General features: G+C 48.2%; 2 protein-coding genes across 6 annotated transcripts; one reads left to right on the top strand and one right to left on the bottom strand.

Annotated features, from left to right (window-relative positions):
• Nucleotides 1-221: 221 nt before the first annotated feature.
• On the bottom strand, nt 222-673 carry MTLN (mitoregulin). The gene has a single exon (XM_038177471.2). It carries the CDS (start codon nt 671-673, stop codon nt 497-499), a length of 177 nt encoding a protein of 58 aa, XP_038033399.1. The 3' UTR covers nt 222-496.
• Nucleotides 674-679: 6 nt separating this feature from the next.
• Nucleotides 680-14,480, top strand: LOC101799857 (two pore channel protein 2). 5 transcript variants are annotated; one of them, XR_011807809.1, is made up of 20 exons: nt 680-837; nt 929-1,011; nt 2,324-2,438; nt 3,091-3,219; nt 3,467-3,583; nt 4,629-4,747; nt 4,927-5,028; nt 6,282-6,408; nt 7,398-7,599; nt 8,138-8,282; nt 9,899-10,084; nt 10,517-10,581; nt 10,848-10,935; nt 11,206-11,275; nt 11,841-12,060; nt 12,318-12,408; nt 12,700-12,813; nt 13,184-13,302; nt 13,576-13,687; nt 13,971-14,109. XR_011807809.1 is itself a non-coding variant. In XM_027453197.3 (19 exons), exons 1-19 carry the CDS (start codon nt 817-819, stop codon nt 14,114-14,116), a joined length of 2,259 nt encoding a protein of 752 aa, XP_027308998.2. In that variant the 5' UTR covers nt 680-816; the 3' UTR covers nt 14,117-14,480. The 5 variants fall into 5 exon arrangements, 3 of the variants coding, with proteins under 3 accessions (XP_027308998.2, XP_071891178.1, XP_071891179.1); XR_011807808.1 differs by having other exon boundaries at nt 13,573-13,687; XM_027453197.3 differs by lacking the exon at nt 13,576-13,687 and having other exon boundaries at nt 13,971-14,480.
• The last annotated feature ends 1 nt before the right edge of the window (nt 14,481 follows it).

The raw sequence follows: 14,481 nt of genomic DNA, 5'->3' as shown, positions 1-14,481 counted from the left end.
CGCCCCCACCCCCAGCCCCGTCCAGCCCGGCCTCGGGCGCTGCCAGCGATGGGGCAGCCACCGCCTGCGCCTCCCTCCTTCCCCCTCCTTCCCTCACGGTCGCACCCCGTTGCCAGAGCCCCCCTCCACCCCACGACCCCCCCCCAGGCGGTGCCCCCCCCCACACAGCGAGCCCCGGCGCACGGCAGCGCCAGGCGCGGTTAGGGACCAGCACACCACAGTCACGGTCTCATGGCTTTATCAGCAGCCCTCGGGCAGCGCAGGGCTTGAGCATCGCGGGGCAGGACAAGCGCCGAGACGCGGCGCTGCCGCCGCCCCTGGCGGAGCCCCGCTCGTTGTCATCCCCCCGGCCCGGTCCGGGCACGCCGAAGTCCTTCCCGCGGCGCTCCCCGGCTCCGCCAGCTGCAGCGCGGCCTCCGCGAGTCCCCCGCGTCCTTTCCTTGCGCCGCCGCGGCCCGAGGCAGCGCCGCGATCGCGCCGGGCTCGGCCCCCGGGCTCAGGCCGCCTCCAGCTTCTCCCGGGCGGCGTCGAGGCGGCGCTGGAGGCGCTGCTGGCGCCAGCGGAGGAAGCGGCGCCGTGCCCGGCCCGCCTGCCAGCCCACCAGCACGCCCGCCGCGAAGGCGGCCAGCAGCGCCCAGCGCACCACCCGCGGCCGCAGCGCCTCCAGCCCCATGGGTGCTGAGGGGACAGGAGAGGCTGGGGGCTGCCCCGGCTCCTCCTCCTCCTCCTCCTCCTCCTCCTCCTCCTCCCGCTTCCGCTGGCGGGGCGGCGCCGTTAAAAGCCGTGAGGCCGTCAGGGGTCGGCAGCGCTCTCGTCATGGCTGAGGCTGCCTCAGAGGTAGCGGCTGGGGGCTGTGGGGGCTCTCCCCGCGGGTCCCTTTCGGCCTCCGGCACTCACCGACCTGTGCTTTCCCCCCCCTCTCCCACAGGAGCTCCTGCTGGCGGCGGCGTTTGTGTCCGATGCGCAGTACAACAGGAATATTCCCTTCAAGACCTCCCCGCAGGCGGTCAGGTAAGGGCAGCCCGAGCTGGGGGGGGTGTGAGGGGTGGCATTTGGGCTGCCCCACAGCCCAAAAAGGCGCCGAGAGGTGAGGCTGGGGGGGTCCAACGAGCTGGGCTCAGGCTGAGGTGTGTGTGTTAAATGCTGCTCAGTGCGTCTGATCCTAAGGATGAGGCGGAAAACAAAATCTGTCTTCTGCTTGGGTTAAAGCAAAGCACTCTACAAAGCACTGCAGCTTCAGGGATAACGAGAACAGGGGGCCCAGCCCTCATTTACGTTGGTGGATGCCACAGGGTGGCTGTGCTGGGTGCAGGTGGTGGGGTGGTGGTAGTGGGGTGAGCGGGGTGGGATAAGAGCCCTGTGCCAAGGGGCTCTGCAGTGTGCAACACCAACCTGCTGCGGGCCTGCGGAGCCTCTGCTTGGTTGTTTCTCAGCAAGAGCAGTGGCTGCTTGGGGCAGAAGTAATTAAAAGCTTGTTAATTTGCAATTAGGTGAATAAAGCTCTCCAAGTCAAGACTATTTTGCCCGCAGCAGTGGATCTCTTCTCTTTGAGCTGCTGGTTCAACTTCATTCAGAGGTGACTTTTCCTTCAGGCTTGCACTACAGTAGGCAAATTTTGTGTGTAAAACTAAGGGAAGGCTGCCAGTAAGGAAGGAAAAAGTGCTACAACAGACTGCCCACAAAGCTAAGCGTGAGCATTAAAGACACCTGTAGTCCTCCCCACAAAACCTGTCCTTTTTACTTTGTTCTCCTCTCTTAGTTAATGAAGCTTCTGGAGTTCTTGTGCTGTCCAAGTATGTTAATTGTTTTACAAGGTGATGTTTTGATGTTATCTTCAAAGGTGTTGTGTTATCCATATTATCACTTGCCCTGTAGCTTTTATCTGAGGTGATTACTAGGCAGATGAGATGATTATCTGGCAATGTTGGCAGCATTTATAGTAGCAGAGAAACTGTATGCTCTCTCTGTAGATCTGCTCTGCATCTACTTGAAGGAGCCGCTACTGCATAGTGTTGTGTGGAGCCTCCTGTGGGAAGCTTAGAGCTGGATGTGTTCGTGGTGAATGCTAGCATTCACCAGAGGCTTTACTGTGGAAGGGGACAATACTTCTTGACTTATGTATTTAAAAAAAAAAAAAAACAACAAACAGGAGACTTACTCTGTCAAAAACTTCTAAACAATTCCCTGTTGCACCCGTGCTGCTGCTACCCTTCTTCATGACTGTTTGGGAAATTTCTGCTGCTCTTCCAAGATACATTTGCTAAGCCCATGGGTACGTGCACTGGAGCTTTAACTTATGGTGCCACTGCTTTTTTTTCTACAGGCTTTATTATCTCTATAACCACTGGATTATGCGAACAGTCACCTATTTCTTCATCTTTCTCAACCTGTCCCTTGCAGTGTTTGAAGAACCTGCTGTGTATCCTCTCCCTTTCCTGGTGAGTTTCCAGACAGTGTAGAAGCAGTAATGCAGCTACTGTTGTGTTGCTCGGCAGAGCAAGCAAGGGTTTCTTGCTTGAAACAAGTTGTCAAGGGGTCAGGAGTTGATGGGTGCTCATCATTCTGGTAGTACTATTGATGAGCTGGATTGGGGACGCAAAAAAAAGTCTAGAAACTAGATAGCAACTGTGGCAGTCAGCATAGACATTGGCAATTGCTGGTGTGACTGCAGGCAAAGTCATGTTGCTTTTCTGCATAGAAAAGAGTAGTACCAGCCTTCTAAGTGACCCAGATGGAGTTCTTGCAGCAGAAGTAGAGTGCTGCAAGGGGAAAAAAAGGCAGTCCTAAGAGCAGCCTTAATTTGTTCCACATTGGTACTTGTGGCTGTGCTCCTTGTATTCTAACCCAATATACATGTAAATCCACTGACTTTAACTTGCATGTAGCAGGAAACCTTACAAAAAGGAGAAGCCTAAAACTACTGTTTAGTGTTGCATATGTGAGCCTGTAAAACAGCCAGCAGCAAAACCCACTGAAAAAACTCTTGTAATGACTTTTTTTTTTTTTACTTTGCCTAAGCATCCTTATCTGTGTGAAGAGGGCTAGTGCTGCTCTTGGTTGTCCTGACCTGGGTCCCCTCTCTCTCTGCAGGCCACTTCTCTGGTTGAGGTGTTGTGCCTTCTGGTGTTCTTTGGCCGACTGACACACTTTGCAAAAATCACCCCTCGTAATGTATTTTGGAAGGATACCAAGAATATCTGCATCATGGTTGCAATCCTGGTAAGTTAGGGAGCCATGAGGGTTGGGTGATGTAGAGTTTTTTTTTTTTTTTTTTTTCCTTCTGTTGCTTTCTTGGTCTGATGCACCAAGGCTTTACAAGAGCCATGGCCAAATCAACTAGCAGCTCAGCCTGTTCCCACAAACATGTTGTGTGCATGTATCCTGTACTAACCTAGCTAACCCAGTTGTCTTTCATCTAGATGCACTTCCAGCATTGTTTCTGTGACTTTTCCTCTTTCTTCTGCAGTTATCTCTGACTGACTTGGCCATATATGGGGCCCTCAGGATATACAACATAAAGAGCATTCGATGGTCAAGAATTGCAAGGCCCATTTTCCTGATCAACTTTGCAGAGAGTCGCCAGGTAAGGAGCGGGTCTGGTGGGAAGAACTCCTACTCTTAGACAGCCTGCTGCTTTCTGAGATCCAGGGGATTTAGTAGAATGTTCTGGGGACAGAGGTGGCAGAACTTAGACTCTGAGCGAGTTCCTCTCAAAGGTGGCCTGGAGCAAGAATGTGAGATGGAAAAAACGGTCTGTTCAGTGGTGCAGCTTGAGTGTAGTGCAAAGTACCACAAGGCTTCCAGTATCTGTGGACTGGGTCACTTGTACTGAGGGCTCTGGACAGACTTAAGCTGAAACTAGAGCTTCTTGCTATATGTGGTGATGTCATGATTTAGGGAAAATTATACTTAATAAAGAGCAATGCTGCACTGAGAAGGAATAAGCTTTCCTTTAAGATCAGTCCACAGGCTAGGATTCCTCCAGCCTGTATGAAGGAAAAATCTCTGCTTGCAAGGAGTTAGATGCTGTTCTCTGGAGGAATGGACGTGAGCAGCACTGTGGACAAGAAAACTGCTTCTCCCTGAGTCTGGGGGCTAGTTTGCTTTTATTTCTGGAAGTCACATAAGCAAACAAGCACAAGTGTGCTGTTCTCAAAGCTGAACTTGTAGTTCAGATGGATGGTTTGGACTCTGATCCCTCCTGTCATGGGGAGATCTTTGCCCTGCTGCCTGAGACCACTTTGGTCCTGACTTGCAAATAAATAAACCACTGTGGTGTGAGGCCTGCTGGAGGGAGCAGTTGAACTCTTGGTCTTAGAGCATGTTTGGTAGCCTGGAGTGGCAGACTTTTGTCTCTGACCAGTACCTTGGAGCAAGAGCACTTCAGCAGTGCTACAGGGTCCCCTGCCTAGCTGAGTTCAAACAGTTTGTGAACTGGGGAAAAAAGGAGGAAAGCCCCAGGAACAGAGCTGGCACATCTGGGACAGAAGCTGTCCTGCCAGGCAACAAAGAAAACCTGGGACCTACTGTGCTTGCCTGTCCCTGCATAGGTGTTACCATATGATGTGATTGCAAGGGAGAAAAATAGGTACTGCTTTGCATCTAAACACTTCCCTCCTCCCTGACAGATTCGGAGAGCTTTCCGCAGCATCCGCAATACGTTACCAGAGATCACCTATGTCTTCCTGCTCTTCATGTTTAGCCTTCTTATGTTCTCCCTCATGGCCTTGAAGCTGTTTGGTGAGAGGTGTGAATACTTTTATTTTGTGTGTGATCAGAGCTGGGTGGGAAGAATTGGTGTGATCCTCTTGAGCAGGAGGGGATCTGGCAACTCCAATTGATTACTGGTAAATAGAATTACTTGTAGCCCCTGTGGTGGGATTTGTGATCTATGTGCCTAACTTCAGGTTGTTGTTTTCCTCGTAGGAACCTCCAGACAGCAGAAGGCTTGCCATACTTCAGAAACTACTTAGAAATTGTGTTTGACCTCTATGTGCTGGTGACAACGGCAAACAGCCCAGATGTCATGTATGTATGCTTTGCTTGCAGTCTTTGCTGTGAGCGCTGGTATCCTGCTCCTAGTGGTGGAAAAACTAAAACTGTGTAAAGCACCATGTAGAGCTGTGATCAGTGTCCACAACAGCTGTCATCACTTACTGTGCTCATCTGTGGGGAGGAAAGAGAAGTCTTCTGTGCCTTTCTTCTACCTGTGAAAAACTCTTCTGGTTCTCCTGTCATATTCTTCTCAGCCTCCTATCCCCCTGTCACCAGGTAGCCAAGAAGTCTCTTGATATGACAGCGAAGCCTGAGCATTTAAACTGCTTGCTTAGTATTCTGAATATTGTCTTTCATGCATCCTATCAGTGTCTCAGGTTAGAACAGTGCTGTGTTTTGCACATCAAGGACTTTCAGCGTGACAACAGGGCTTTGATTTTTTTTTTCCAGTCTGCAGGGATCTCATGAGTTGTTAGCCCTCTGTTTTAAAAATGCCCTCTGAACCAGAATCTGAGTCTGGGAGGACCTTTTAGAAAAGGTGAATTGAAAATAATGCTTTCCAAAAGACCCAGTAGCTGATCAAAGCTTAAACCTGAGGGACAAGTGCCCCAGCTCTTTGATTAATGTCTCTTTCTAAAACAAAGTATGCAGTAGTGATTGGATGACTCTTCTCGCTCAATATTTGTAGGGATGTGTGCAGACTTTAACTTGCACAGCTGTGTTAAACTTGCAGGAGGCCTGGGTTTTTGATCCTTATTTGTTCTAATTGGATTCCTATTGCAGTCTGTACTGTGAAGGAGCCATCAGGAAAGATGGGGTTGGGGGTGGAGTGGGACATGTTTATGTGCTGGAGATGTACTGAACAGAAGAGGGCTGTTAAGGGGAACCATGGGTATTCAAATACCAAAACATGGCCCTCCTGGGGTAAGCAGAATGGGAGGTGTGAATGCAATGAAGGCCCCTGAAGCCAGTAACTCACTAGCTTATGACTGAGATCTCACCTGAAGACTCTTACTTTTAAGCTTATCCATACTGACAGAAGCTTAAACTCTGCTTGCTTTTCTGCATCGCTTCAAACAGGGACTGATTCCATGCAGGATGCAGACCTAGTGGGAGAAGCATTTTATTTAACTCAATGCACAGTGTTAGGGTTCCCCCCCACTCTGGGTGTTATCTGGCCAAGTCTGATCTTGCTGTCTAAAACAGTATTTCAAAAAATCATCTGGAAGATGTCTCTTCTATTATCCTGTTCGTCTGCTCAGCAAGTAATAATCTGTCTCCTTTAGGATGCCAGCGTTTGACTTCAGCTCATGGTATGCCCTGTTCTTCATTGCCTTTGTCATTGTCAACACTTACATCTTCATGTCGCTCTTCCTGGCTGTTGTGTATAACAACTACAAAAAACACCTGAAGGTAATGTGTGGAGGGGTGAATTGTATAACACAGCAGGCAATTGCCAATTACAATCTTGCATAGAGGCATCCGTCTTTCCCTTGGAATTCTGAAAAATGTGGAGAAGGTGAACAGCTTCCAGCCTGTATGGGCGCTCTGTAAATGAAAAGCGCAAGTTCACCTTTCCATATCATGGATATTACTACAAGTTCTAATCTTAAATAACAATGAAATAAGCAATGCTGGTGTATCTCCAGTAAGTTGCAACAGGTAGGAAGCATATTTTTATAGGATTAGTTCTAGAAAAAATGTTGTTTCTATGCAGTAGACTGTTTTCAGTTGACTTTAAGTGCACAGAATGCTTTTTGTGCCACTACATTTGCTCTTAAAGCAGGGGAGACTGAAGTAAATTAGAACTTTCTTCTACAGTAACTGAGTAGGTGCAGCTTGATATTTGTAATGGAAGGGTGAGAGGTGCAAATTCCTGGGTGCTCTTTTGAGGGGATTGGACCTCCTTCACAGGAAGCAGTCTTCTAGGCCTTCCCAGAGGCTACAGTGTCCCAAGGGTATAAGGTTCTTTAGCCTGCTTATGATCATATGCAGAAGAGGATCTCAATCCCTAATGTCACAGCATTGACTTATGGATGGCACGCACGTGTGGACACATCCTCTCTGCTTCTGTGACCTGTGGGCTTGCAGATCCTGTGGTCTTTAGACACCCTCCCCCATCTCCTTCCTGTTAGATACTGTCCTTTGTCTTCCCTTCCGTTTTTCAGTGCATCTCCCAGCAGCAAGCAATCTAGTGATCCCCGCAAAGTGCTGTGTGGAAGGCTCGTGGTTGCATGTTAAAGAGCATTTCTCATCACCCCATTGATTGTGCTGTGCCTAGCGTCTAGCATCTTGAATTTGTTCCTCTGAGTTTCTTACATCATTGCACCAGGGAAATAAGATTTCTGATAAAGAAGGGGGCAGGGTGACTGCATCTGCCTGAATGCTGGCCTTCTCTCTAGAATGAAATCCGTCAGCTTGCTTACATGAAGCACCGCAAGATGATAGAGGCCTTCAACCTTCTGAAGGAAGAGGAGGGAGCACAGCCTGTGGTTAGAGAAGCCCGGTGGAAGCAGCTTGTCAAGCTGGTGGCTCCTGATATCAGCAACTCCCACCGAGAGTTGCTCCTACGCATCTCAGATGATGAGCAGAAGGGTTTCATAGGTGAGCAGTGGGGCCTGCTGTGCTCAGGGTTTGGGAAGGAGCCTGGGGGTCAGGAGCCTGCTGATTTAAGGGTTCTGGCACTAGACTTAGTGTGTAATGGTCCAAGAGGGACTCTAGTCTGCTCTTCCTGCTTCCCTCTCCAGATTACTGAAGCCCTGAGAGGCTTTCTCCCTTCTGCCTGTGCTGTGTCCGGTGGGCAGCTCTTCATGGCCACATGAGATCAGGCCAAGCTCAGTATGGAGAAGCGTGCCCCCTGTTCTCAGCACAGGACAAATATATCTTCCCTCTTTATCGGATTCACCCAAGCAATGTGGCTTCCCACACATTCCTCTGGAGTCTCTGTTTCTGCTAGGGACAGAACATTGGGACAGATGAGTCTGTTTCATGCTAGATCATGTCCACAGTGGTTGTTAAAGGTTTGTGCTGGCTGCTGGCCTTTCTTTGACCAATTGCTGCAACTTAAGTGGATGTAGGTTTGCCAGACACTGCCTTTTTCTAATAACAGAGGACTGATGTGTAGTGCTATCCTTTACTGCAGATAAGAAGTCCTTTGTGCAGCTGGCGGATCTCCTCAACATCCAGGTGATTACGCTGAAAATACGCAGCCATCCGCTGGGACAATGGATGCCTCGCGTATATAAGTCATCAGTGAGTCAATTCCTGCGCAGTATGGTTAGGCACAGGTAAGCCTGGATTGGTGGAGCAAGCAGCTCTTCACACGTGAAACAGTAGTGGTGTTACAAGTAAATATTTATCTGGGTGTCCCGCTGAGAAGTGTAAACTATTCAAACAGTGGGGCGTTCTGTGTTCAGAAATGTTCTGTGGACCAGCTGCTCTTAGTCTACCCTCACTGGTCTGGAGAAAGCAGACTTGCTATTGGTGAGTTCAGATCTCTTGCAGTCCTATTTGTTCAGGCCTTTTATAGGTGCTGAGTGTAGTTTTCTACTGAAAGCAAGTGTTTTATGGCCTGCCTCGAAGGACCAGACTAAATGCTTCACTTAAAGGTGATGATCTTATGTCAGCAGTCTCTGCAAAGCTGCATTGTATTGTTTCATCAGCTCTTACTAAGCTGGTACTACAAAGTGCTAGTGTTATGCTTCATGTTTGAGTCTTCCCAAAACTGCTGAATTACTGAAGTTGGAAGGGACTTCTAGAGATGATCAGGTGTAACCTCCCTGCTCAAAGCAGGATCTGCTAGAGTAGGTTACTCAGGGCTCTGAGTTGGGTTTTGAGTATCTGCAAGGATAGAAACTCCACAACCTCTCTGCAGCCTGTTCTAGTGTTTCTGGACATCCTCAGATTAGGGAAAAAAAGAAGGAAAAGCTTTCTGTTTAAATGGAATTTCCTGTATTTCAACTTGTGCCCGTTGCTTCTTGTGCTTTCCCTGGATACCACTGAGGAGAGTCTGGCTCCATCTTCTCTACACCCTCCCATCAGGTATTTATATGCACTGAGATTCCCCCAGTCTCTCTCCCTTTCAGGTTGAATGTTCCCAGCTCTGTCAATATCTTGTCAGATCACCTTTATCCTTTAATCATTTTAGCATCTTTCTACTGCACTAGCTCCAGTATATTCCAGTCTTTCATACTGGAAAGCCCAAATCTGTCCACAGTGCTCTAAATATGGCTTCCTCAGTCTTAAGAGAGTGGGAATCGCTTCCCTCAACCTGTCTACAGCATTTCTGTAAGGTAACCCAGGATGCTGTTGGCCCCTGGTCCCACCAGGGTGTATTGCTGGCTCGTGTTCAGTTCATCCACCAAGACACCCCCCTGCATCACCACCACCTGGGTTCCCTGCAGAGCTGCTTTTCACAGGGTGGATCCAGCCTGCACTGGTGCCTGAAGTTGTTCCTCCCCAGGAGCAGAACTTTACACTGACACTTGAACACGATGAGATTGCCCTCTGCCCACTTCCCCAGCCTATCCAGGTCCCTCTGATTGCAGCACACCTATTGTATCCCAGTCTTTTTACAGACTTCTGTCTTATTTGTCCAGTCTTCCTGGTTGATAAATGTTGCTTGACTTGGTGGAAATTCAGTTGCAGTTAGTTTCTGAGAGCTTAACACTGGGAGTATTGACAGTGGTGTACCTTGAAGGCCTATGTTCTGTGTTGGATTTCAAGGATAAAGCTAGGCTCTGCAGTAACATCCCTAAACTCTCAGGTTCTGGGAGAACTGATAATTTCCTAAATAATAGTGTTTGAGGGAGGAGGCAATCTTTACCTAAGAACTCTGTGAATTAACTAACTCTTACTTTCTTGAGAGTGGTGAGGTGAATCATCTTTCTTTTTCTTTTTGCAGGGGATTTGTTTGGACTTATGATGCAATAATTTTAATAAATGCCATCTTCATTGCTCTGGATGAGGAAACCCCTTACATTTCTTATGCAGAATGGGTCTTCCTTGCTTTGTATATAATTGAGATACTCCTAAAAGTGTACACATACGAACCAAGGGTGTTCTTTGGCAAAAATCAATTCTGGAACTGGTGAGTGAGATGAATGGTGGTGGTGAAAGTAGTGTGAAGTATTGTGAGATCTTTGTCTCCAGCTTGTCAAGAAATAGAAGTCTGAGATGGGCTGCCTGAGACTAACTCATGTACCAGGGTATAGTTAAAACACTTGTGCATGAGAGGACAGTGCTCGTTCCTGTCTCTGTCAGGAGAGGTGCTTTTCTCTGCTCCCCAGGTCAAAGGTGACTGCAGTGTATGATGATAGTAGTTAATCAGGGGAAGGTTGTTTTGTACTAAACAATAAAGAAAAAGTTTTGTTTCCCATGCTGTAAGTAACTTGAGATGAAGCAGGGCTGTCTGGCACAGATGAGAGGAAGAAGGGTTACTACTTTTATATGTCATGTGGCAGTTTAAGTGCCCGTTCTTTGTTGCCCACAAGTCTAACAGCACTGCCTTCCCTCATGCTAGGTTTGATACCCTCATCATCTTTGCTGCCTTGACTGCAACGATACTCAATACCACCCTGAAATCGAGTAAGTGCGGCTTAAACAGCCTGCATGCATCTGGGAAACTCGGTGGTCTTGAGTTGTCTTTTGCTGTCATTTTGGGCTTGGGTGGCTTTTTTTTGATAGGACAATTATTTTTTTTTTTCTATAGGGTTTCCAAGAACTAACCCAGTGTCTTTTTTTTTTTTTAAGGAAACCTGTTATGCCCTTATTAAACACAATAACTATAACAAATGTAAGAACACGTCTTTACACTTACCTGCTCATTTTTCAGAAGAATTTTCTTTTTTCAGCTACGCAGTACAACAGCCAACAGATCCTGGACATTGTCTTCATATTAAGGGTTCTCAGGCTAATAAGGATTGTTGACAGCATTCAAAGGTAATGAACAGAATGGGGTAGGGATATGTTCGTGGGGCAAGCTGTATCAGAGGCTGGCTGAAATGCAGTGCTTTGGATTGACTGTGGCATTCAGAGGCCTTGTCCCAGCTTGCCTGGGATGAGCCCAGCTGCTGCAACCTCTCTGCAGCAATAAATAAGGACAAGTGGGGAGTTCATGCTGGATGGGAGGCAGTGATAAGCAAGCATGGACTTAAAAAAAAAAAAAAAAGCCTTCCCACAACAGGTGTTATCATAAATCATTTGCTGTAGGTTCCGGGTCATCATGAATACGCTGATAAACATCGTACCGACCATGTTGACATTTGGTGGTCTGACTCTGGTAAGAAATCCTGGTATCCTAGCTCAAAGCATTCCAGTTTCACAGGAATGTGTTTTTAAGTCTCTCACTTGTGGTTTGCAAGAGGATAAATGCAGATCTCTGGATGGCAGGCCTATGAGAAACTGTGTCCAATTAATGCTTGGTTTTGGCACATGAAAATGTGTACAAAAAGGTTGGGTTCCTCCTAGTTGCCAGGTCAGATGTCAGGGCATTTTTATCCTCTATGTGGTAGCAAAAATGTCCTGTGCAGGCTGGGCTACAAGTACTGTAAGAAATTGAACTATGGTTTGGGGAAAAAAGCTGAATGAGAACCTTGTTTCTCAAATCTTAAATAGGTTTTCCTATTGTGACTTGAGAATGTTTCACTTCTGTGCATTTGGGCTGTAGTTCTTGGCTTATTTCCGCCTAGTAACTGGTCTTGAGGGGGTTGGATCTCTTAGACTCTATGCTGTTTCTCAGCAGCTTGCTGTGTCTGTAAAAACCTGAAGAGCCTGCTGGAACTTCTAAACTTGCCATGGGGCTTACTGCTCACTGGAGAAGTGGGTGATGGCATTTCTCTTCCCAGGTTGTGTACTGTATATTTGCTATCATTGGCATGGAATTATTCCATGGGAAGATCCAGTTCTTCCCTGCGAATTCTAATGCTCCTTATGCTCTGGAATGTGGAAACCCAGCTCTCAAGGATTCTCTGTTTGCTCGTGGAAAGTACTGCAAGAACAACTTCAACAACTTTGCGTCTTCCTTCATTGTTCTGATGGAGCTCACTGTAGTCAACCAGTGGCACGATATCCTTTGTGGTGGAAGGGCCAAACCAGGGCTCGGTGAACCATGTTCCCCCTCAACCCCAAGCCCCGTTTTTCCCCTTATTTTGAATGCACTCATGCACTTAGTGCCAGACAGAGCAATACCCCCTACAGTGTTTTTTTTTTTTTTCTCCCTCCAGAATGTCATTGCTGGATGTATTACCTGGTTTTCTTCCATTAGCACTATTGTACAGTAAGACATCTTCCTTTGGCGCTATTATCCTTAACTCCCATTATACTCTTTGCCAGTGGATTTGCCAATGTGACTGCTCAGCCTGCAAAACTTTATTTCATTGCCTTCCACATTGTGATGGTTATAATTATTGTCAAGTAAGTCTTCGGTTTTTGCCCCTCTATACAGGAATGAAAAGGGGCTCTGACCTCTGCCAGGGCAATGTTGATGGTCCCAGGGTCATGCATTGTATGTTTCTTTGTGTCCAGTCTGTCTCTTGGAGAAGCCTCTTGCATCTATTCTTATCTCTTTGGGGTGCTGCTCTGGTGCTCTGGCAGTGTGTTGGAGATGGGGTAGCTGGAGCCTGCCTAATCAGATGGTAGTTTATTGCCAAAGAGAGGGATGCCAGTAGGGAAATGCTGCTGTGTAATTCTGCTTATTTCTTTCAGCATCTTTGTGTCGTTCATCTTGGAAGCTTTCTTTGTGGAGTATTCCCTAGAGAAGAGTGAAGTAGAAACAGCCATTGAGCGGAAAATCCAGGAGCTGGGAATGGGAGTTCAAGAGTAAGCCTCCCTGAAGGGTAGTGCTGGATGTGGCTGATTTGGCTCCTCTGAGGGCAGTGGGACTGCAGAAAAATGCTTCCTTCTGTCCCTAGGTGTGAGATGAGGCTGCTCCCCTTTCGCAAAGTTCTTGCTAACCTGTCATGACCATATGGGCTTGCTCTAGGTAGTAGCAACAAATTGCTCACCTTGAAGGTGAGAACACGATAAAGCAGCTGCCTTGCTGAGGGCTTCCAGCCCAGGGCTGTTGCCTGGGGGAAGGAGAGGCGCTGGAGGCTAACAGCATGACCAGGGAACTAGCCCTGCCCAAGAGAATCCATTGCTGCTGTGCACGTGTGGGTCCCTGGGGTAACTTCTGGTCCTTCTTGTGTAGGGATGTGCTCCAGGATGAACAACTCCTTGATAACATGGAGAGTGCTGAGCACGACCTTGAGGGGGAAGTTGGAACGAAGACACAGCCTAGAGGGCTAGTGTTTAAAATCGCCTCCAAACGTAAGTGTGGTCCTACAGGCTCTTTCAGAGGTGGTGACTGCTGCCAGGGTGCCTGATCTCTTGCCTAAGAGGCCAAGGCTCTGAACTGTTCCTGTTAGTAGCCCTGTCTGGGAAAGTTCTGAGGCACTTCTGCTTTCTTTGGGCCATAAAAGCAGCTAAAACACAGCTGGAGGTTTTTAGAGAACTGTGGACTCTCTCTCTAATGTTTGCTGTTCTTTACTCTGGTAGCAGCCTGCCTTCCTCGTTCCTTCATTGCACACTTGTCTTTAGTAGCCAGTCTGTGGAGACACTGCTGTGGTGGCTGAGGTCCTGCTGTTGCCAAGAAGCCTGTCTTCTACTTCTCTCCTTCCTGTGTGCCTTCTGCGCTCCTGGCTTGGATCCCGGGGTGACTATACGCTCCTTTATACGCTCCTTTCCTCTAGCTTAATGCCTGCTGCTGCTTCCACTGGCTTTCTTGCAAGGGTCTTACCCTTTACAAGTGCTTACAGTGTTTAAAAGTAGATGGTACAAAATACCAGTAGACATTAAACAAGGCATTTATTTTCTTGCTGCTTTAGCATAAGAAAGGGGAATAGGCTTTGAGTAATATCTGTATTAAGGTGGATATTTTGTGAGTCTGCTGGAAAAACAGGAACGGATGCTTACAGTGCCTCTTCTCCTACCTTCAGGGTACAGGACAGTTGATGCTCTGCTTCAGCGTATGTTTGAGGCAGAGATACCGCCTGAAGATGAAGGCCCTTCACTTGAGGAGATCTTAAACTTGCCGCCTGCTGCTGCCTGCCCCACTCATCTCACTTCTGAGCGAGCTGTGTAACGCCCGTGTCCACGGCCACCGCCAAGGAGGAGCTGACCCTCAGCTGCTCGGCTCTCCAGCACCTTCTGCCTGGCTGCCTTCAGCCGCTGCGCCCACCTGCGTGTGGGCCAGGTTTATCAGCAGCAGGAGCTGCTGGATGTGGCATTGCCCCGCGGAGGAGCTTTCTTTCCTGTAACTGCCCGGCAGGGCTGGGTGTGCCATGGGGCTGCCGGTGGGAGCGCGGTGTCAGTGTTATGGAATAGCTGAACCTTGTAACCGGATCCGTGTATTGCAGCCCTGGTCTGTGTGTGTCTGCGTGGCTTAATGAGCGGTGCAGGCTCATTAAGCTCATTAAGCAGCGCTCATTAAACGCCGCTCGCTCTCAT

This window comes from Anas platyrhynchos, chromosome 3, assembly GCF_047663525.1.
Source record: "Anas platyrhynchos isolate ZD024472 breed Pekin duck chromosome 3, IASCAAS_PekinDuck_T2T, whole genome shotgun sequence".
Lineage (NCBI taxonomy): Eukaryota > Metazoa > Chordata > Aves > Anseriformes > Anatidae > Anas > Anas platyrhynchos.
Note: the sequence above shows the minus strand (reverse complement) of the source record. Positions and strands in the feature narration are given on the sequence as shown.